The 23168-nt window shown below is 40.4% G+C and overlaps 1 protein-coding gene across 1 annotated transcript in view; it reads left to right on the forward strand.

Moving 5' to 3' along the window:
- Window positions 1–22872, forward strand: part of LOC107389541 (uncharacterized protein DDB_G0288805) — a 28578-nt gene extending 5706 nt beyond the window's left edge. The window contains exons 8-10 of the mRNA XM_015965721.3: window positions 3506–3769; window positions 7823–7910; window positions 22737–22872. Coding sequence (XP_015821207.1) covers window positions 3506–3769; window positions 7823–7866 — 308 coding nt within the window. The 3' untranslated portion in view covers window positions 7867–7910; window positions 22737–22872. The remainder of the gene's footprint in view (window positions 1–3505; window positions 3770–7822; window positions 7911–22736) is intronic.
- The last annotated feature ends 296 nt before the right edge of the window (window positions 22873–23168 follow it).

Consider the following 23168-nt stretch of genomic DNA (forward strand, 5'->3'; position numbering starts at 1 on the left):
GGACAGAATGTTTGGCCCAATACTCACACTTTCACCTTTGCGCCCTTCAATTGCACGATCCCGTCCAAGGGTGCGAGTGTGTATGGTGCGGAAGTTGATCACACCCTATTTGCACCCTTAATCCTCACTTCGCCCAAGTCTGCATCGAAGCGGACTTCAGCTAAGGGTATTACCCACAATCCATTGCTGCGTGGGAGTTTTGAGAAGAAGGTAGGACAATGGCTCAAGTGCCCTTTCTGAAAAATACATGTTTTCACATGAAATAAGCTAATTTTAGGATAATTAATGATGTTTATTAATCTTCTGAATGTTTTAGACTTAAGTTTTAATACGGATAACAATGAAAATACATTTTGTCAAATAATTGTATGTTTGAAAATTGTTAATAAAAGTTTTTTAAAAAGTAGCACAAACAGCGACAGCAACAGCAGCATTCTCTGGTGGAAACCGGGATCAAACCTACAACATTCCGACCACTGGACATCCCATCCTACCTCCTGAGCTACTGCTGTCTCTGTCATGTTGTTTGTTATCAATAGCACGTGGAGACAGTTTGAAAGAGGGTTAGGGTTAACCGTAGCTTCTGCCCCATGACTGAGAGCCGTCAATGGGTCGTGGCAGATTATTTATTCACATATACAGGATGACTTGCCAGGCTATTCTAACTGAGAAATGACCCTAAAGTATCTAGGATCTTGTAAAACACTGAAGAAATTACCTTCTCTAACACTTGATGTGTTTTACGTGCACAACGGAAAACCAGACCTTTGCCTTAAAATGAACTGCTATTGTTTTTTGTTAAATGCATGTAAACGTTTTAGTCTGGCTGAAGGCGAACCGGTTCTAATTAATTATGCGGTCGGACCGACTTCCTCTGCATGTAAACAGCTTGGTCGAGCTAGTACAGGTTGGACACTCACCTTCCAGAAATGGCGAGACCGCAGAAGTTGTCTTCTGATAAAATCATTGCCACAATGTACCACATGCAATACCATCAAACAGTTCAGTACCAAATAAGCTGTGCTGCAGCATTATTGTTGTTTATTCCTTCGGCCTTTGTTCATGTCTGGTTTTACTCCATCTGCTTCACTACAGCCAGTGTTGGTGTAATATTTGTGATGCTATGTCTATGGTTGCTATAGGCCAGGGGTCGGCAACCTGTTCCCATCAAAGAGCCATTATTACCCGTTTCCCACAGTGAAAAAACACTGGGAGCCACAGCAGCCGCGGTGTTGTGGGCGGGGCCTACCCTCAGAGAGCTGCCCACAACAGGTGACAGCAGCCAGTACCGGTCGCTCGTGTACGTCAAAGTTATCTTTCATAAGACGATAATCAATAAAACGATTTATATAAAGTGGATCCAGAAGTTGTATAAAGTGGATCCAGAAGTTGTAGCCCATCTCTGCCTACAATATTTTGATATTTTTCACCCTGTTGGTGGTTTTACTGAGTAGGTGCCCCTTTTGTCATACATTTCTTTTTAAAACATGTTTAGACTGTTCAGAATACAAATCCAGGCTCTGTCACGTTTGATTGTTGTAATTAAACTTTGTAGGTGGGGAAGGTCAGAAAAGGATCCGATCATTTTGTTTTCCCCTCATTTACAGTGACGGAGATAACGGTGCAGTGCACCTGGCTCTGGTGTTAATCAAGTTAAATTATATCTCTTTGCAACAATTTTCACAAGAAAACAGAACAGTTAAAATCAGGGCTTGTGTTGACCGGATAGTTCCCGTATTTGACCGTTTATTTTGACGGAGAAGGAATAGAAAGAAATACCCCGACGCAAGCAGACGAACTGACATTTTATTCTACGCACATCGCAGATGTAGCTAAATCACTCAAGAAAAGATTCCCATCTGAGCTGGACACTGCTCAGCGCAGCTCGCTGTCAGTGCGTACGTGCGGTGCACAGCGAGCTGAAGATGTGGAGAGGGGCTTGGAGCGTGTCGCAGAACCAGAGCGCATGCAGGAAGATTCCTCCGACTGAAGCGAGACTTGTCACTTAGAAAATGTTCCCTGATTATGAAACTTTGGCTGAATAGAGCTTGTTCCTGTCTCCAATGTGGCGACACATCCAGGAGCCGTCTGAGGAGAATCACAGAATCTCTCATCCTCGTCAGCTCAGAAAGCGCTTATGATTACGCACAAGCGTGACGCGTCAACCCGGTCTCACAGTAAGACCGGGTTGGAACTGTTCAGGTTTACGCAGACTGTTTACATTTAGAATTGGCATACAGATGAAAAATTAATGCAGTAAAATATAAAGCATTTTATTTAAATATCCATTCATTATTTTACAAGCACAGAGAGCCGCATCAGATGGATGGAAGAGCCGCATGCGGCTCCAGAGCCGCGGGTTGCCGACCCCCGCTATAGGCTAACCAGAGGAATACGTACATGAATAGGTGCAGTGAAATACACTTCGGTTCATTTCGGTTGCCCAACGTTTACTAGGATAAAAACTCCCAGTTTATTGCCTTAGATCGATTTGATACGCGGTGCTGAAGGCTACATGTTTTACCATCAGAATTAATAAAAACACTGCAATAAAAATTGAAAAATGTTTTATTGTTTTAATTATTCTATTAATCTTAAGTGGCAGGTGCTCTCCGGTTCTGTAAGATCAGAAGTGTTGATTCTAATGTATGCATGTGTTAAAGAATACTTTCCTCCTTTCCCTAGTGAAATGTGTTTATGGTGTACCTTGGCACACAACTGTGTTATGTAAGGATTACTCTGATTACTCTGATTACCCCTTTTGTCCCATTTGGAGAAACTAAATTTGATCATGTCAGATAACATCAATTATTGAGTAACCTTGACTACAATGGTGCCTGTATCCATGATTTAAAAATGCAAGTATTATTTTATATTTTAGACATTGCTAGGCTGAAGGTTTCCACCCCCTTTACATTTTTTTGGTTTTATCTGAGAACAAAAATATGAAAATAACCATTTTCTAAAAATACTAATTTTTTTAGTTAAGGCAGAGGGAAAAAAAACAGAGGGTCGGGTTAGAGAGCACCAGTGTGGTGGATGGTGGAATTAGCACCATGACACACACACCTTCATCCCTGCATTACCTCCACCTCAAAACCAGGTCAGAAACTGATGGGGCCACCCTACTTTCCCACTGCTTCCCAACAGCTGCATGGTTGTAGCTCATTAGGAGCCAGTCAGTAATCAGTGGCCTCATTATCAACAAGGTGGCCCCTGAAAATGCTGCTACCCAAAAGAGTTCCTGCCTGACTACAAACTACTTCAGGCTCTATAAGCAAAAGGGTTGTCATTTGTTGCAGATAAGTGCAAAAACTTCATTTTCAAAAGCTAGAACTGCAACTTCATTGAGGTTAAAGTGATGAAACGTGCCAAGACAATTACCAAACAAATCCATTGCAACAGTTCCTGCGGTATAAACAGACAAACAACATTTTTTTTCTGTGCTGACATGCAAAATGTGTTAAATCACAATAAAGGTCTATGATTTTGTTGTTCTTTATAGCTGAGGCTGATAAACCTGCTGATTCCAGCGCTGAGGCTGAAGCTCCAGCTCCAGCTGCTGCTCCAGCTCCAGCTCCAGCTCCAGACAACCCAGAGGACAAATCTAAAGCAGACGCGGTCGATCAAAGCACCCCTGCTACTGTGGAGCCCAGTTCAGAGGAGAAAACTGACGATGAAGATGGAGTCTCCAGCAAAACCTCTGTGGAGTCCCTGAAGGAGACAAACGAGAACAACAGCAACAACGTTGACTCTGGTCAGATAAGAGGTTGGTGTTAGAACCATTACCTTAACCAAAGAGTCAATTATATTTAAGCTACTCATTTGTGCCACTATGAACCTTCCAGACTAACATTTACATGAAATCAAGTCAACATGAGGAGAGTCTTATTAGGCCTCTGAATCGGCCAAAAAATGTGATTAACCTGAAAATCCACCCAGCCAATCTCGTGTCTGTGCAGACAGGAAGTTTACAAGGTTTTCCCTGTTAGACTAGAAATCTAGACAAACAGTTGCAGTAGCTGAAGACTGTGCTCTGCAGTTCAGTCTAGCCTTGCAGGAGGTCTACCATTGGCCTGAACAATTCTAGGTGGGGCCAATCACAGCGCTTTATGTTTGTAGAGAAACGTTGGGCAGGCGTAGCACCAGAGCTGAGACAGAGAAAGACTACAAAGACGGCGTTGTCTCAGGAACGGCTTTGGCATCAACTTTGGATGCTTTAGACTTGGGCTGTTCTTTGAGAAATGAGCAGATAGAGGTACTTAAGTATTTATCTAAAAAAAAGTATGTATTTAATTGTACTTCTTTGATGGTGTATGGTGGACTGCCTTGTTGACTGATTTTTGTAGTAATGAAACCGTCACATTGTTAGTTGTTGTGATTGGCCCTAGTGTTGTCCAATTACGTGCAGACTGTGTTAAAAACAATCGTAGATCATTGCATGACTTTAAAGCTGTTTTACAGAAAACGATAACACAACTAAGCCTCAATGAGTTAAAAAATAAAGTTGTGATTAATTGTGATCTGTATTCCTGAGCCACAATTTATTGTTTTTCTCTCATTTTGGTAACTAAGGCTACTTGGTTAGTTGGCTGGAATTAGATTAAACAGACAGCAATAACACTGTGTTGAAAAAATCTAAGTGACACTTGGAGTTTAGATCCAACGGAGCCGTAGAAGGATAATATTTATATGTGAAAATGAGTTAATTGGAACACCTGAAGATAGAAACTGATTTTCTTAGACATTTAGAGGCGGGTTTGCATCAAACACAAGACTGATGAGCTAACAGCTAGGCCGAGCGCAGCCTAAACCTGTCATGTTGAGCCAGGAGGAGGTTAGGACCCAAGATGCAGAACACCAGATGACACGAGGCAGGAGCGAATGTAAAAAGTAAAATCCTTTATTTAGGATGGTGAACCAAAAATCCAAAGGGGCAGGAAGCCAAGCCTAGCAACTAAAACACTGAACTACAAAACAAAAGCTCACTTTATTGAACAGAACCTTGAGTTTCACGAGGAGGTCAGAACAACACTGACAACGACAATGGACCAGCAAACACTGAGACAAGACAGGGCTTTTAAACACAGAGGGAAGCAATCAGGGGAACAGGTGACAGGTATGAGGAGTGAGGTCTAGAGGGGAGACAGGTGCCATCAATAAACTAAATGGGGGAAAGAACTAAGCAGAGGGGGAGATATACCATAACCTATAAAACACTAAATAACTAAAGACTAAGGGCAAAGATAAACAACTAATGACTAGAGGAGTGAGGAGGACTAATACAAACCAATGGGAACTACAAGGGAGTGACTAGGAGGAAACATGAGGGAAGCCTAGAGGGAGCTGGGGAACACAAGGAGACACATGAGGAGAACCCGGAGTGGGCTGGGAAGCATAAGGACACACAGAGCACAAGGGGACACATGAGGGGAACGCAGAACACGACAAAACCAACATTACATGGTTGTTCATAAGGATTACTGACTGTTTACTAGTTTAAAATCTGTAGCAAAGAAGTAGAGTCTGGCAGGAATTTCTTGTTATTTTCAATTAAATTAAAGCCTCTTTCCAGAGTATTTCTCTTATCCGATGGCACCATCTAGTGGCTGACAAGCATATCACACAAAAAGTCTGTAGATCCAGTTTATTAAGATGGCGACTTCACGTTTCTTTTTTAGAAATGTCCTTCTGTAGCCGACAAACAGAGTTAAGACACGTTGTTTTACGAGTATTATTCTCATGTCATGTTGTAATCTCGTATATTTATATTTTAAAGACTTACTTGTCCGTGAAAATTTCATCAACTCTGCATCAGCTGAGGTATTCCTTAAATATGAAGCATGTAAGCTGTAGTCTAACTCTATTGGTTAGTTCTGGTCGGCGCTCAGTTTCCTATTGACCCTTTGCATGTGACGTCACGCCACTCATGTGACCGCCCCCTTCGCCATGATGGATGGCAAAAAGACCGTTTACACCCGTAGAAACTCCAGTGAAGGTAGTCAAAACAAGCCAGTTTGTAGCCTTTTATCGCTTTTATTTAGTTGATTTGATGGTAAAATGGTTTTAGCTTGTTGCGTGGTTGGCTGCACTAAGAGACAAGGACGTAAACTCAACTCATTTTTTCTTTTTAATAACTTTGATGGAGACTAAGGACAGAGATTAACTGCAGCGATCAATCAATCAAGCGGACTAGCAGGCCTCAGATTTGCAGCGAACATGTTTTTACCGGGTAAGATTAACGTTAATTTATTTCACGAGGAAGACAGGAACAGGGATAAATGAGATGTGCTTCTACTAGTTATTGATAATCCTGACGGATGGGTATTTCACCACGGATGATGCGCGCCGTCCACTGTAGTGTAAAGCGAGACAATTGTTAACAATATTAAAGCTCTGATAGATGATTACGTGTGTTAAAATTACGCTATTTATTTATATGAGTGTCGGCATTCAGAGATCTTCTCATTCCGGTGTGAGAGCAGCAGCTGAACCCGGTAACACCACCAGCAACAGGAGCTGGTAGGGATCCGGACTTTTTAAAAATCAGCTTAGGTGTAAAGTGAAACGCTGTTCACAACATAAAGTTATAAATCCAGAGAGGTGAATTTAGGCAAAGTCAGCAACATGTTTACATCGGTGAACAGCTGCAGAGAGAACGTAAGCTAACGTTGGTAAGCTAGTTAACATACCGCTGTCTATGAGCCCCGGCTAGATGCGCTACTTCCTCTGATAACTGAACTGGGCATGAACTAGTTGAAGGAATGCTGGAGGAGTTTTGTTTTTGTTTTGATCGCAAAAACAATTTCAGGCTCTACTTTTCCCTTTTTTTAGTACTCTTGTCGCTCACTGTTTACATGCTTTTGCCGTCCAGCATGGTGGACCCACGTGGTTAGGTGCAAAGGGTCAATTGCACAGAGCTCTGCGGGGCAAGGGGCGTGCTTAGCAAAAAATTAAAAATTAAAAAAAAAAAAGTATTGCTTACATTACATCACAGTACATGATAAAATAATCACTTTTACGGATTTCTGAAAAATTATACATAATTTCTGAAAGGGGAAAACTCTGGAAAGCTACTTTAACATCGAATGCAAAACAAGATCAGTGCAAATGTTGATAAAATGATGTCTTGATCTGCTTTGAAACTGGTAGAAACACACTCTGGTTTTTGGTGCATTGGGACTAGCTGTTAGCTCATCAGTCATTGTTAGGTAAATGCCTAGATACAAAGAACTGAGTAAGGAAAACACCAGACACAACAATTAAGTTTGACCTGCAAGGGGATTCAAGCACTAGCCAAGCCAGTCTCCTTCTCCAAAGTGCTTGTCTCCTGCACAGCCTTTTATTGGGATCACAACTTGCTCAACCAGTCATTTCATCTTGGTTACACCAGCATAAATTCCAGTACATCCTGTAATCATGGGTCAGTCTAACCTCAAGCAGACAAGCTAGTCAAACCGCACCCATATTTGCCCAGACTTCTATGAAACTAAGTTAGACAACATTCTTCATAACGTGGTTGTTCATGCACATGCTTTCCTTTTATTCTTACACAAGGAAAGAGGAATTAAAAGCACGCATTAATGTTCACCAAAATGAAATCAGTGATAACAAAGTTACATTTTATTTACAGTCATGTTGGCCTTTTTCACTGAACAGAAGCTGTTTGGAAATGCGTTTTAAAAAGGCAACCGCCACATTGTATTGAGCAGTTCTTGTATCAGCTGTTTGAGCTGATTTCTGTTGCTGATTGTTTCAAACTAACATGACGTAAATGACCAAAACACAAGTTTACATAAGAACTGCGAGTGTTTGTCTACAGAAAGGCACCAGCTGAGGGAAGTTCGTGTTGACGCTCCGGAATGAGAAGCAGCTGCCATCTTGTGTCCATGCCGTTCATCAGAAACAAGGTAAGGCTCCAGCCGACAGACGTTCAGCTGCAGCTGCTCATTCTGTCCAGGTGTTATTGAAAAGGCAAACCAGCTCCATCGTGGGATGCAAGTCAACATACTGCTTTTAACCAACTGGAGTGCTGTGTTACAGCTTCCTGTCCTGAATTAACGTATTAAAAATAGAAATGCCATAACCGTTCACTCTAAATTTATAAGATGTGCTTCCCCTAAACTGTAAATGATCTTGAAGACCTGTCATAAAGAAGTTTATTAATACGCAGCTAAGAATTAATGTGTGGATCACTTTCTAATAGTTTCTTTCTGGTTTAAAATAATTTTAATTGCTTTTTGACATATTAGAGCTTTTAATTTGTTTGTTTCCATCAAGGATTTTATATGTTTTTGATAATTAAAGGTTCAAAAAGACATTTTTATATCATTATCTGCATCCCACAATCACAAAAATGCATTGTGCTAGATGTCCCCTCCTTTGACAACTCCTGTCTTTACGGCCACAGACGGATGACATTCTTTTAACACGAGTAGTAGCTCGGGGCCCCTTCAGTCTAATCATCAGGTGCTTCAGGATGTGCCGACCAGGCCTGCACCTGTGCTGCGCCTCTTTTCCTTTCTGCTCGGAAACACTCAGTGCTTCAGCCTGGAGCAAAAAAAGAGTTCTCACCGCTCTTAAACAGCTGATGATAAGCTCACAGCTGAGCTGCAGAGTACCCAGAGTACAAATGCAACCAAAATACCACATGTACCTGAAAGAAAATCCACAAGTGAAAAACATTTTTATAATTGAAAACAAATTCAGGCATTAAAGGGTTAATAGATAACAATAACAGGAACACATCAAACTGTGTTCTTCAGGCCACACCTGAGCAATCTTTGGTTTACCCAGTTTGGTTGGGGGGTGACGGTTGGGAAAAGGTGGCTTTGTGATTAATTTTTTTTAATCAGGTATTAAAATCCGAATCAGTGGCAGGAAACAGAAGAGCAGCATTTGATCACCACAAAAGGCTCCTCCAAACATGGTAGTTATTTATTTATTGGGGTTTTTTTTTCTGTTTGCTTCACAGCCAGACAGGACACGGTAAAAAAATAAAATAAAAATAAAAATACATGGAAGTTTTAATATTTGGCTCCCATCAAGAAAACACAGAAAACTCTAAATAGCAAGCGAGACCAACAAAATGTATGGAAACGAAAAAGTGAAGAGTCCACTCTTTCCCACCTGGTTCAGGAAGTGATGAGCAGTTTGGAGTTGAAAGGCTGCAGAAGGAGATAACGGCTCTGAGCTGACAGGGCATAAACTAAATAAGTATAATTAACCGCTTTCTAGTTTGAGCAGCTTTCATGTACGGGAGTTAATGGTGGAGGAAATGGCAAAGAGGCAGAGAGGGAAGAGTGACAGACTGTTTTACTGTGTTTCTGTGGCGACAGTAGTAGTTTACAGAGGCAGGTCGGGTTCTGCTGGTGTTTCAAACAAATGACACACTCAAAAAAAATCTCTGATTCAATTAAAACCCCTAAAATGTTCTTTTATTTAAATACAGACTGGATCTCAATAGGAAGACAATAGAACTGTGTTAATGATTATCTCAATAATAACAGTGGAGAGATGCTTCATGCTGTTGAGGTTTGGTGTGGTTCACACAGGTACATCTGACCTGTGGGACTTTACAGATGGGTGGAACTGTTGGAACAAGAAAACGAACGTCCCCATTGGTGGAGACGACTGCCCATTCACATTTTATCCTGTAAAATATAATCTAAGTTTAAAAGCTTTACAATTTTTTTAAAGTTGTTAGTTTGTTTTATCATTGGCAAAAAATGTTATGGAAGATAGATTAAAAAAACTGAAACTGCTTAATCAACTAGACCACCCCTGGGGGTGCGCGAGGTGAAAAGTGTAATGGCTGCGGAGCTCAGAGAAGTCTGTCATATGTCACCATTAGCATAGCCAGAAACTCATTTGTGGGTGGGCCTAAGAAAAAGTAAGTGGGCCCAATAAATGTAACTGAAAACAAGTATATTTTTGCGTGTCCTCCACATGTGCCCTAGCTTCATAATAACAATGCGCCGAGCTTCAGCACTCTGGCCTGCGCACGCCGATACATTCCGTATCATTTTTAACGATGTTGGAGAAATCTGAAGGTGGTGAGTCATTCTGGCAGATTGTAATTAACACCCTGTCTCATGCAGGTGTTCTGACATTGTAAACCTCACACACAGAACATCGTGGATGTAACAAAATAAATCAAGAAATGATTCCCATTCAGGATATTAACAGCGCGCTGAAGATCTGAAGTTCAGAGTGCGTCTGTCAGAGGTCAGACGTGTTCCAGCGGAACCACGGCTCACGGGTGCACAAGTGAGCACATCTGGGCTGGGCAGAAGTAATTTTACAACATTGGTTTAAATAGCGCCGATAACGAGACGCGGTGACTTAAACGCTGCACATTGTGAAGCGCGTTCCATCCGCGAGCTGCATCACCAAGCGGAAAGTGAATGCGTTAAGCATAAACCAAGCTTCATGGAGCTGTGCCGCGCACACACACACACACACACACACAGATTCAATAAGCGCGCACACCGCGCAAACTCCGGCGCGCCGTCAGACTGAAGACAGAAATGAGCGCTGCCTCCTCTGTGATAAAAACTTTTAAGAGGTTTTATAACAACATTTTTCATTCCAGGTCAAATTAAGATATTAGCTTCCATGGACGTCACTAGGATTGAGATATAGGGGGGGCTTAGCCCCAGGAGCTTGACCTCGAACGTTTTTTGTCACACCCTGCAAAAACTTTGTCAATTAATTCATTATCTGAAGAACATTTAACAAAACCTATTATTTTATCACTTTCTTTTCCTTTCCTACTTTTGTGCATTTTCTCTCTTCTTTTCATAAAAAATAACACTTAATCAGTTCATTAGTGGGGTCTATGTTGAAGAAAGATTTTATGTAAGTCCATTAAAAATGAGATATGTTATATTTCCAAATAAAGCTATTCATTTCAGTCTACTGCACTTAACAGGGGGAAATGTTGTAGTCATTTATTTAATTTGTTTACTTACAACTTGTTTAATTATAACTGTTACTGAAATATGACAATAAAGAACAAATGAATAATTGTAAAACTTTTATTCTGCCAAATGAGTGTGCAGTTGACAGTTTTAATATATGAATAACACTGCTATGATATGGAATAAATGAGTGTGTAATTAACTATTACAAGACAAAATAACAGTATATATAAAAATATCCAGCAAGTAGTAGAACTTATAATACAGAAAGTCAACTATACAGATACAACTTGACATAAGGTTGCAGGCCAGATGATAATTATAGTTATTTTTTTCTCAATGTCTCTTACATGTTCACTCCTAAATAGAAAACTGTTCAATTTTGCTTGGGAACTGTGTGCTCAGGTAAATGCTCATAACGATGCGCTCGCCCCTGTTTTCTCTGTAGATCACTGACCTTGACCATGCAGATCTCCTCAGCATCAACCACCTGATCTCTCTCCTGTTCCTCACTCACTCTCTTAAAAAAGTCTTCGTATATCCATCTAGCCAACACATTGAAAAACATTTTCAATTTCTAATGCCAAGACAAATGCTACTATACCATTCAGTTTTCACTCACAATAATTGAAACAGCCATTGGTGGATAAATGGTACAGAATATGGACAACTGTTAGCCTAATATAGCCCATGTTTGGTTGCTCATGATGATGGCATTTTCCATAACATCACATCGAGCTGCCAAAATTTATGTTAAAGTTAGATGAGTACAATATCTCCTTTCTTTACCAAAGGTAAACATAGGAAATATTAAGCAACTGACAACCCACATGGAAAGAAGTCATAAACATATAGGTTTTAATATATGTTTTGATGTAGCTTTTGAATATATGTGACATATACAAAACTGGCTGTTTACTATATTATAGATACATATATGTACCTATAATATATTATATATATATTATAGAAAAATATATATAATATAGAAAAATTGTCAATAATATACACATTCGGCCAGATTCTGATTCAGGTTTTTAGTGTGGAGTGATTTTTGTGCCACCAACTGGAGCGTGCAGTGATCAATCTGCAAGAGCACAACGTCGTATGCAGCCCTCTCTCTGCATGCTCAACTCCGTCTCTGCCTGCACAAATCTCCCTGCTGTTGCTCAATTTGCAATTTACAAAGCAATGTATCCTCTCCGTCAGCCAATCAGAGAGCTCTCCATTATGCAATGAAAGCATGTCCAGGAAATACTGGCAGGAAAATTGCACTTTTTTCAGATAAAGAGGACTTTATATAATTATATTTAATTAGGTTGATTAACCCTCCTCTTTTCCTGGGACATTTCCACTGTTCACTTCCTTTTACACACCAAGGGATCATTTATGTCTGACCAAACAGAGAAGAAACACTTTATATGTTGAAATTAAAAGTCATTTTTAACTGAAAAGAGTGCAATTTAACAGTTTTAGGAATAGGCAATGTGTCTTTTCTGGAAGTCAAATATGGTCACCCTAATCATGACACATGAATTACAACAAAGTATCTTGCAGGCAGTGGATGGTGACTGGTAGCTAACCAGCAGCAGAAAGCAGTTTAATAAGCTGTTAAATGGGTGTTTTTCTGTAAAGCAGTGTTTCCTGGACATGCTTTGGTTGGATAAAACAGAGCTGTCTGTGATTGACTGTTGGAGAGGCTACTTGTTGAGGAGAGCAGGGAGAGATTTGCATGTGCAGAATTGATCCCATAGAGAGGGCTGCAGCTGCTGCACACAAGTGCAGAACAGGTTCTGTTTGTGCAGACTCATTACTGTACGCTCAAGTTGGTGGCACTAAGTCACTCAATGAACTGGCTGGGTGGTTAATCATGTCACTTCAGGGGAGTTTTCCGACCATTTTACTTGACATCAAAGCTTTTCATTATGGTTTGCGGCATGTAAACATGCTAGCGGAGTTAGCATTAGCATGTCGGTGCGGTAACATTTTCCTCTCTCGTCTGAACTATAACCTTGAAATATTAACGGTGTGCTGCTGTTGCTGTCTTACCCTAATGTGATGTTGAGTGACTTACATGAGCGCTGAGCAGGGTTTGCTCATCGATATAAAGGTTTTTCTGTATCGACCCGCCCCCTGACTTGTCAACAAAGCCGCGGGCTTAAGGAAGTGGAGGAAGTCCTTTCTTGATACTTCCTGTGTGCGACGGTGTAGTTCTATATTCATTAATTATTATTTCTGTTTCAGACTAAAAAACTCATGTACCAATTACACGTGTCATGATTGTGTTCAGCATGTAGATGTGAACAAATAAAAAAATTTAACTGAAAAAAAAATAAAATAAACCAAAATGATAGGGGGGCTTGTGATTATTTTAGGGGGGCTGAAGCCCCCCTAAAACGGACCTAACGACGTCAGCGTTAGCTTCTATTTTGGGATGATGTATTAGTCGGGTCCGCTCCAGCCAGTGACTCCGAACCTGACAACTCATGTTACTGCAGCATTTGTTGTTCCAGTCCGCGTGGCAGCGGATCGCAGATTCAGCCACACCATAAAACAGCAAAAAGTCGGTCTGAGGCAAAAGTGAACCTCATGGCTATAGCTTTTCCATCTTTTCCCCTATAGACATTTGATTACGCACAAGTAGGTGATCAGTTCAGGTTTACGCAGAGCAGAAGGAAGGAGAGCGCTCTGGCCGCACAGGTTAAATGTTCCTACTTTAAGAAAACCGTTAAATTGCATTGTTTATGTGCTACCTGGGCGCTCTAAATATTTATTTAAAATTAAATCAAAGGAAATTGTAATGGTATCGAATGTTTATTAATTACTATTTAAAAAATGAAAGTGATGGGGAAAAAGGTTGATCATATTTTTTAACCCTGTCTGTTTAGCTTGACGTCTGATGTGCATCGACATGGTCGGGACATAGAAGGGGGTGCGCGGCTAAATAAGTTTGGGAACCACTGAACTAGACGATGGAGAAAGATATCAGTCTAATCCAAGATGGCTGCCACTAATTTCCCTCTTTCCTATTAATTTTTTTCTCTACCTTAGTTAAATTTTTTATCACAATTTTTATTTCTTCTCATTTTAAACATATTTTTAATCATTAAAAAAATCTTTTTATTTTTTAATAATTTTTTTGTTTATTTTTCTGAAGCGCCTCGTGATTTTTTATCTCGAGGGGCACTATATCAAATATCGTTGACTTTTTTTTCTTTTCACGTTTGGCCAACACAAACAAGGCTATAGTTTGGTCAGTTTTACAGATACCTAGCCAAACCTCGAGGTGTTGTTGAGCTCATTTGTATTTCCAATATTAGTCACAAACAGTTTGACTTTATTCATTCACATCATTATTTGATTGTGGATTGCTTGGAGGGTTTTGGTATTAGAGGAGTTATGCTGAAGGAGTTTGAGTATATTGGGGTCTTGTTCTCGAGTGAAGGATAAAGGGAGCGTGAGATTGATAGACAGATTGGTGCTGCGTCCGCAGTGATTGAAGTTCTGAAATGGCGTTGTACCGATCTGCAGTAGTGAAGAGGAAGGCAAAGATCTTGATTTACCGGTCAATCTACATTACAACCCTCACATATGGTCTCAAGGTTTGGGTAGGTGAGGTTTTCCAGGCATGTCCAACTGAGAGGAGACCCAAGGAAAGATCCAGGTCGTGCTGGAGGGCTGGCCAGGGAATGCCTTGGGATTCCCCTGGAGGAGCTGGTCCATGTAGATGGGGAGAGGGAAGTCTGGGCCTTTCAGCTTAGACTGTTGCCCCCGTGACCCGACTCCAGATAAGTGGCTGAAAATGGATGAATGGACATTTTTATATAGTTACCCAATTAATATGGGAATGCATTTAGAGTAAATTGTGTTGTTCTGTGGTTGTTACTCGTTCAAATTTTTCATGCCTCTCACTTTATATTATGATGAATCTGCAAAGTGAAATTACCAGTGCAGGATAGGCAATTAATAAGTCTCAGCTTCAGCCTAATCTGTTTCCTTTCGGTTACAGGGCTTGAACAATTTTTTGGGGGGGTGAGATGGATGTCTCTGATTTTTTTAAATTGTAACTAAAAAAAAAATAATTCTGTCCATGACATAGTCTTAGGTTAAAGGTCTGGCCTGAAAGATGGTGAATGATATACATTTTGTCTAGAACAACGAGATGGAATATTATTCCGCCTCTGTATGGCTTCAGACATGGATCAATCTTTGTTGGGTTTTGGAAAATGTGTACGTTTTCCTAGGAGCTGTTGTGTTGAAGGTAAATCATTTTATTTTAAGTTGTTTTTTTAATACATAAATACCACAACCTAGAAGTTAAAACAAGAATTCTTGGAATTTTTGCAAAAAATGGCATTTAATAATAAATCCCTGGTAAATCCCAAACCGGACAAAGTAAATGCAAAAAAATTAAAAATAAATCTGTAACGGCCTGTCGGACTTTTGAGGTTAGCATTTTATTTCAGTTGTCGTCAACACAGCATCAAGTCATCAAGATACTAAACAAAATGAGACTTGCAAAATTTTGCTTCCTATTGAGTAATCGGTTCTTTCAGATGAAAAGCCTGAATCAGCACGCTCCCACATCTAAAGCAGAAATATTCTACCTATCAAACCGGATAGATTATACATGCTGGGGGTTGCAATGCTCTTTCACCTCTGGTTCGGTGACCTGCAGAGGATCTGGTTTGGTCTTTTCCAAAGGTCACAAGTCAGATTGTCCTAATTAAAGGGTTGACTGTGACTACAGAAGAATAATGTGGTCTCAATGTCAGAGTCATCTGGCTCACATTCTTTGTCTGTTGCTGAGCAAGTCTCTGCAAAACTGTGATGATCAGCAGCTGTTGAACAAACCGGGATCAGCAAAGACTGAAGCTGAAAGTACGACAAAATCATTGGGAAGCTTTAAAATCTTTTTATTTGTGGTAAATAGGTTTTTAGGCTAACTCAACTCGCATCCATTTATTTAAAGAGTTGTGATGTAAGCTGTGTCTTGGCTATTTCCAGTCTGACATTTTCTAGATTCCTTTTTTGCACTTCTGCAGGTGACCTCCAAAATATTTACAGACCTAATTTAGTTGCGCGTGTTTCACTTCCTTACTCCGCGAAGGCGAGGGTGAAAATAATTTGCATTGAACACAGAAATAGAGTTACTCCAGTAACCCTGTGTGGGGGCCACAGTGGGTTAGTTGAGGCCAATCACTACGTGACATTTTCACTCAGTGACTGTTCGGAGCATCAGCTCTGGTTACTAAAGCTTTGTTCTGCTTTGCAACTCTACAGGGAAGTTGCTCAGTTTATGGTAAGGGACTCTTGCTGTTTGCAAATTTGTCACAATTATTAGGACACTTTGTTAATGCTGTTGAATCATCAGGGGAAGATGTCAGGGATGCACTGATACTGTGTATGTCTCCTTGTAGTCTTACTAGTAAAAACTGCCCCGCTACTACACAACCAGAGACTGATCCTATGGGTCCACCAAGGTGGACTATAAGGGGGTGTTGAATGCAAATTGGCGACTCGAAATATTTTTGTTATTTATTAGTTCAGCCTGGCTTTTACAAGTTCAAGTCTAGTTCACTTATCAGAAGATTTTGTACACCTGGCTGTGTCCCAGAGAGCAGTATTTACAAAAGTTTAGTGTTAGCTCACAAAGGTTAGCTTACATTTTCCCAGATGCTTTGATCAAGTTGCTGACTTTGCCAGAATTCACCCCGCTGGATTTATAATGTGAGAAAAAATGCTCACTTGTAAATGACATTTATTAGCAAGCACTCAAAGTAAGCACTTGCACTCGTACTTGGTTCGAAAATGTCTGGTATTGGTACGTCCGTAGCAGAAGTCTTAGAACAACAATTTTTTCAACTCCTCTGTCAGTTTTGCATTATTAGTTTGCATGAATGTGATAAAAGTCTCTAATTGAGGGATTATCCACTCCTGTTCTTCCTTTTCTGTTTTTAATATTACTGGCCTAGCTTGAGCAGCTAAAGAGCTTCTGTAATCAGGAGTCTTGCTGGCAGACAGACATCCATCCATCCACCTGCTGGAGCGGCTTCTTGCATCGGGTCCACATTCCTCAGACAGTGTCCGATTGATTCACAACCAGGCTTTAATAGATCTCCATCTTTCATCTGCCACGTCCTGTTTAAAGTAAGCTCGGGTGGAAGTTTTCACAATACCAGACCAACCCAAGCATTTTTAACCTTTAAGCTTCCTTTCATGTGATGTCAGCTCATGTTTGGATACGTTTGATATTTAGCCAGATCTGAAATGACCACATCATGCGTCCTGTCACTCCCTAAAAAAATGGAGCTCAGAGTGAGGTTCAAATGATTGACAACCAATAAACTCTGAGAGGATGTAGGCACAAGCTAACAGAACGCTAACCATAGCTAACAATGGTTTGTGGGCGCTTTTAGTTTGAAAGCAGTGGTTGGCGACTCTGGTACCCTCTGCCTTCTAGGCTGTAACACTTTTAATGTGAGGCTAAGGCTGAGACCTTCCCTGGAGCCAGTAGGAGGCAAGCTGCTAGCACTAGCACAAGCACTGACGGCTCAATGGCTGCCTGTCAATCAAAAGGACATGCCCCTAATTACTCATAATATCAAGCTTTAATTATATCTTACCAGGTGAATTACAAAAGTATGCACAGAGTTGTCATGATGGTAACTTGACCTATTAAAACGGTTGTTTGTAACAGGCTGTAAACATCGAAAGCGTGTTTCGGCTGTGATGTTGGCTTTTTTAATATGGGAGTCAATGGGAACTTGCTCCATTCTGGATCTAGCCCCTAGTGGATGAGGGGGGAACTGCTCCTTTTGTTGTTTCCACATTGGCTTCACTTCTGGCAGGCAGAGTTAGCCCTTCGGCTGTACTGCATATACAGTAAGGTGTACTTCAACATCAGATCCAAGTTATGCCCCGGATGCCTCTTCCTGATGTGAGGTATTTACACATTCACATTCTCTGAGGGCAATTTTCAGTTTTGTCCTTTTGTCAATTTTTAGTTTATTCTCTTCTTTGGTAATGAAACCAGAGGTGTCTCATCTGAACTGCTCTAAAAATGTTGTTTTAAATCTCAGGATGACTAATTTTTCTATTTCTTGTAAATCAGATGAAAATGTCTAATTTGGAAAATTACAAGGAACTCAGTGAGCTTAATGTTTATTATTGTTTTTTAGTTTCCCTTTAAATTAATTTCTTAAGTATTTTATGCCATTTAGAAAGCAATTTCTTAAAGAGACAACATATAGTTTTTAACCATTAATCTCTGGAAATATTCATCAAAATGTTGTTGAAAATGAATTAAACAATGCCCAGTTGTTGAAAAATATTGGCAGCTATATAACATATAACCATAAAAATCAGGTCTAAAATACAAGTCTCTGGGCAACGCCATATTAGATGCCATGTTTCCTTCTACGGGAGCCTATGAGGACAAAATGCATTTACTGATTTGTAACAATTGATTACAAAACTTTCACTATTCATAAATGTTGTTGTTTTACACATTTACCTCTTCACTTGTTGCCAGTGATGAAAGGTCTGATGTTCTTGTCATTTTGCTGAGGTTTGCACTCTCCAAGGCTTTTTGAGCCTTATAGGAATCTGTTGGTAAGGTCTTACTCTAACACAAAAATACTACTTTCTTACAATGATTTAGGTATCTACTGCCCCCATTACCAGGAAAAATACACACCGTCACTTTAATATTCAGTCCATCAAACGTAAAACATTTTATTGATCCAATGGATTCTGAAATTCAATAAAGTGTAGGAATAGCATACGTATGTATTTTGGGTGCTTTCAAAGCTCCATACTACACTACATTTGACCAATAAGATATGAATTTCTATATAAATATGGAAATCCAACCTGATTGATCTTTGAATGTTTAACCAGAAGATTTAGAATTCTTTGTTTATTCAGGGATCGTTAGACACTATGTATTAATTCAGAGAGAGTCAAGTTTATTAAAAGTAAGACATTTATTTTCTAAACAATTAAAAACATGACAGCTAGGAAACACTTTATGTGATGAATGAATCTAAGTGGATGGAATGTGAGGTGTGATGATGTGTGAATGTGATGTTATCAGAGCCTTCGTATCTGAAGAAACTGAGGCCCTGTCCACATGTAGCCAGGGATCTGCCAAAACGTAGATATTTTTCTACGTTTTGGCCTGTCATCCACACGAAAAAGGATCTTTTTAAAAACTCCGGCCAAAGTGAAGAGCTGCGTTTTCTCCGTTTTGGGTGTCTGCGTGTGGACAGACAAAACCGGAGTTGTAAGGTCCGCAACGTCACTTTCCGCGACAAAAAATGCTGACATCACGTGTGCGACCTGTGTTTACACTAGCCGACAGCATGGATGCCCTCAGAGCTGCGCTCGCTTTATCAATTGTCCAAGCGCTTTTTGCTTGTTTGTTTTTTCAAGCGGAATTACTGCTCCTTGCGGAAGACCACAGACGAAGGACGAGGTTAAGAACGGGGGAAGTACTGCCGCCAAAAGGTCTGGCATGTCCTTAACAACGTATTTATCCGGGTACGTGTGGACAGAGTTTTTTTTTTAAACAAGGTGGTGTGGATGCAAGTTTTTGGAGGGGCGGATATTCGTTTTTTTAAAAACCCGGCTACGTGTGGACTTGGCCTGAGTTCTGAGTGGGAGTGAATTTGGTCTGCTATAAACTATGGTGATGGTTTATAAAACCAAATCAGACGCAATCTGTTGAGTCTACGTACCCTTCGAAGACCCCCGTGGTAGATCCGGAGTGTCAGGAAGTCCGTTGACCCCAAAGGTACCGAAGTCCGTAGAAGAATCCGCAGTGCCACTAGACCGGTCTCGAGATGTCTCCAGGTCACGACAGGTAGTTATTTGCGTCTATGCAGGAGTCATAAGGAGTCGAAGTTGGTTCAGCTTTATTCTGAAGGAACCGTTTGCGGTCAGCTGTAGCGTGCAACAGTTTTGACAGCTTGTCAAAGATGCGATGGGAGCAGAGCTTCCCTCCAATGGCCAGTCAGAGTTCGGTTCAACTGAATCCCTCAGGAAGTGATGTTGTTTAAATAATGTTCATATTTTGATTTACTGATTAATCAGAACTTGCCCTGTAAAGGGGTTTTGCCAACAAACTCAGATACACACCTCCCTCAGATATGAAGATGCTGATTTTGTGGATAAGAAAATATCTATGTGCAGTGACGTTAATTATAACTTGTGTCATGGAGATATGGTGAGTGTGTCTTGTCCAGTCAGTGCGCTGATTAAATATATGGGTCATATTTAATTTCATCCTTGTTAATCTTTCAATGTAATAATAATATTCATTTCAACTTCAGTAATTTAAGCACAGATTAATCAAAACATTTCATTTAACCATATTGTCCATTTCAGTATATGATTATTTACTCATATTGTTCATCCATCTTTTTCTGTGAATAAAAACCAGTCTTAGATAAGAGTGAGCTTGCGAGGGACCTTGGCCAAGCAACAGTATTTTTCTTGCAGATTAAAAGCACCAGTTAAGAATTATGTCTCCAAATGGCCAGATACTGAAGAGGTCATTCTGTAGGTGGAAAACTGACCATTCCTGGAGGCTACACAAGTATGTATTCTGATCTACCGTAAATCCTCTAATATTAGCCTGTATTTAATTAACTGCCGGGTATCATATTTTGGCCGGTGTCGGAGTCGGCGGAGGTGAATAATGGCCGGTTTTTTATTGTGGCCGGGTTGAATGTGGTAACAAGCAAGTACGGGGGGCGGTTGTGTCATCCGTCTCACTTTTGATTTGCCAGTGATAGACCGCAAGGGTAACTTTAACCATGGCAGGTGCGGAGACGAAGAGGAGGCGAAAATTTGATATCAAGTTCAAAGAGAACGTGCTGATTATGCTGCAGAACACTGGGGAGCAGTAGCAGGAGTTGTATGAACTAGTCACTGGTCGACTTCACCGCTCTATAGTGACTTGTTATGCCTGTCATCGACTAGTCGCTGTCACGTGATAATGACCGGCAGGATGCAGTCCTCGGAAAAGACAGCAGCCTGCTGTCAGCAGGTGACAAGCTCCTGCGCGTCGGGAGGCAACGCGCTGTGCCAGAGCGTCGGTACTGACACCCGCCGTAAAACGGACATTTAACCAAATTGTGACGTTTACCCTTTTGCAATTTAACCTTCCCCTCACCCCCATCCTAACCTTAACCAGCTTGCACATGCAAAGCTCTGATCATTGACGCGCTCCAGACATCTGCGTCCTGAGCACGGACACAGTAACATTATCAAATCAGGTGTCGCCACCTCAAAAACTAATTTAACACGCGATCATTCATGTCGCCTCATTTCCTTTTATGTTTTCTGTCTTTTATTCTTTTATTTGTGCCTGATGCGTTTCGTTGCTGTGGATCAGGGCGCATCACCTGTTTTGTCCTCGATGACGCACCTAACTGATGTGGCCGGTGCGCACTCCGCTGTTTTTGCGGTCGGTAGATCTTTTAGAACTGCAGTTCAAAGGTAACTCATAAGGTGAATATATATGAACCCAGGTAGCAGTTTTTCTTTAGGATTGAGAGGAGATGCAGGAAGATAATAAACAGGCAGGACAGAAAAATAGTAAAATAAAAACAAGTTAGTTTTTGTACCTGGTGGTTGCAACAAACAGACACCATTGAAGGTAATCAGAAGTGAGGAACAGAAAATGAAATAATTATTTCAATGTTTAAAGCAGCAGGAACACTGAGAGGCTGCAGGCGTATCAGTGAGTTTATGGCCGCTGCGCAGGGGGAGGGGGGAGAGGGCTGAAGCAGAAACTACCGTTGTTAAAAGAAATGTGTTTAACTTTGAAAATGTGGGCGCAATTTTAATTGTCAAAAACTCCAGCGAACCATTAGTTCATTTTGCTCAAATAGAAATTGAGGCCTGCCTCTAATTCTGGCCCTCCTTCCAATAAAGGCCTGGAGCTTGATGAGCTTGAGTCAAATACAGGCCCGGGCCTGTATTAGAGGACTTACGGTATTTTTGTGCAAACAATTAGTCGAATAAGCCTCATCTCCAATGTTTCCAATATATTATTGACTGCTATATTTAGATTTTCTCCAAGTTGTTGTCTGGACAAGCAAATATTTGCATGTCACATATTTTTAGGTTTCCATTAAACTAAAACTGCCTGTTTCTTTTAGATGCAAATGTGAAGCTTTAAATATTTTAATACTATGAATCACTCTGTATTGTGCTTTATTTGTGGCTGACTGAGAAACATACTGGTATGTGATTTAGTGGAGTGTGTTTTTTTTTCCCAGATCTTAAATCCTCCTTGGAATTCCTTGTCTTTCACCAGCCGGGTTTTCCTACACGGCTAACTGGCCGCCACAGATTCTTATCAACCCGTGTGCCTCAACTCAACCCGGCTTCATAAACTGAGATCTTTGTGCAGTTTGATCTGGAATCTGAGCCTCAGTAGTTTCCTTTTTGGTTGAAAGACAAAAAAGACCCTTTATGTCAGATCAATTGGTAAAAAGAAAGTGATAAATCAGAAAGATCTGAATTATTCAGGATTACGCCAGCAAAGATTTTTCTTTTAATGCTAAATGCTTTTCCACACTACGGCTATGGTTAAATGTAAATTACATCAGAAGGTGGGGTGTAGGATTATGTCAGTTTCCTCAAACAGATGCTGCACATTTGGAGGTCAAAGGTCATGTCAAAGACTACATTAACTTGGCTCAAGCAGAAGTTACAAGAGGGAAAAAAGCAGGTGACTGGAGGAGGCATGACTGTGGGAGAGAATGCTTTTCCTTTTTTAACTTTTGTTTTCTTTTTCAGATTTCAGAAGAAGCCTCAGGGGATGAGAACATATCTATTCAAAGCGTGAGGAAACTGTCACTGAAAACAATTTGGAGCTAAATGTTTGTTGCAAAGCATATCATTGAACTTTAAATGTAAATTAAGCTAATTGTTTAGTATTTTTTTCAACTGAATTTATATGTATTAAAAGAAGTTATTGAAATGATCTTAATTTACAATTTAACAGTTCAAAGAGGTGTGTTGTGCTGAATTTATCTGTTTTATTAGGAATGTATTCTAGGAAAATCAGTGGTTAGTAAGTATTTCTGCAGCTGTCATTAATGTCCAATGTTAGCAGAGAAAGATGGAGACATGATGGTGGTTAAGTGCATCTTGTACAGTCTCACATCTGGCCACATGAAGCTCTGCACAAACGTTGAAGAAAACACTGTAAACTTTCATTTGTTTCTT

Source organism: Nothobranchius furzeri, chromosome 4 (assembly GCF_043380555.1).
Source record: "Nothobranchius furzeri strain GRZ-AD chromosome 4, NfurGRZ-RIMD1, whole genome shotgun sequence".
Classification (NCBI taxonomy): domain Eukaryota; kingdom Metazoa; phylum Chordata; class Actinopteri; order Cyprinodontiformes; family Nothobranchiidae; genus Nothobranchius; species Nothobranchius furzeri.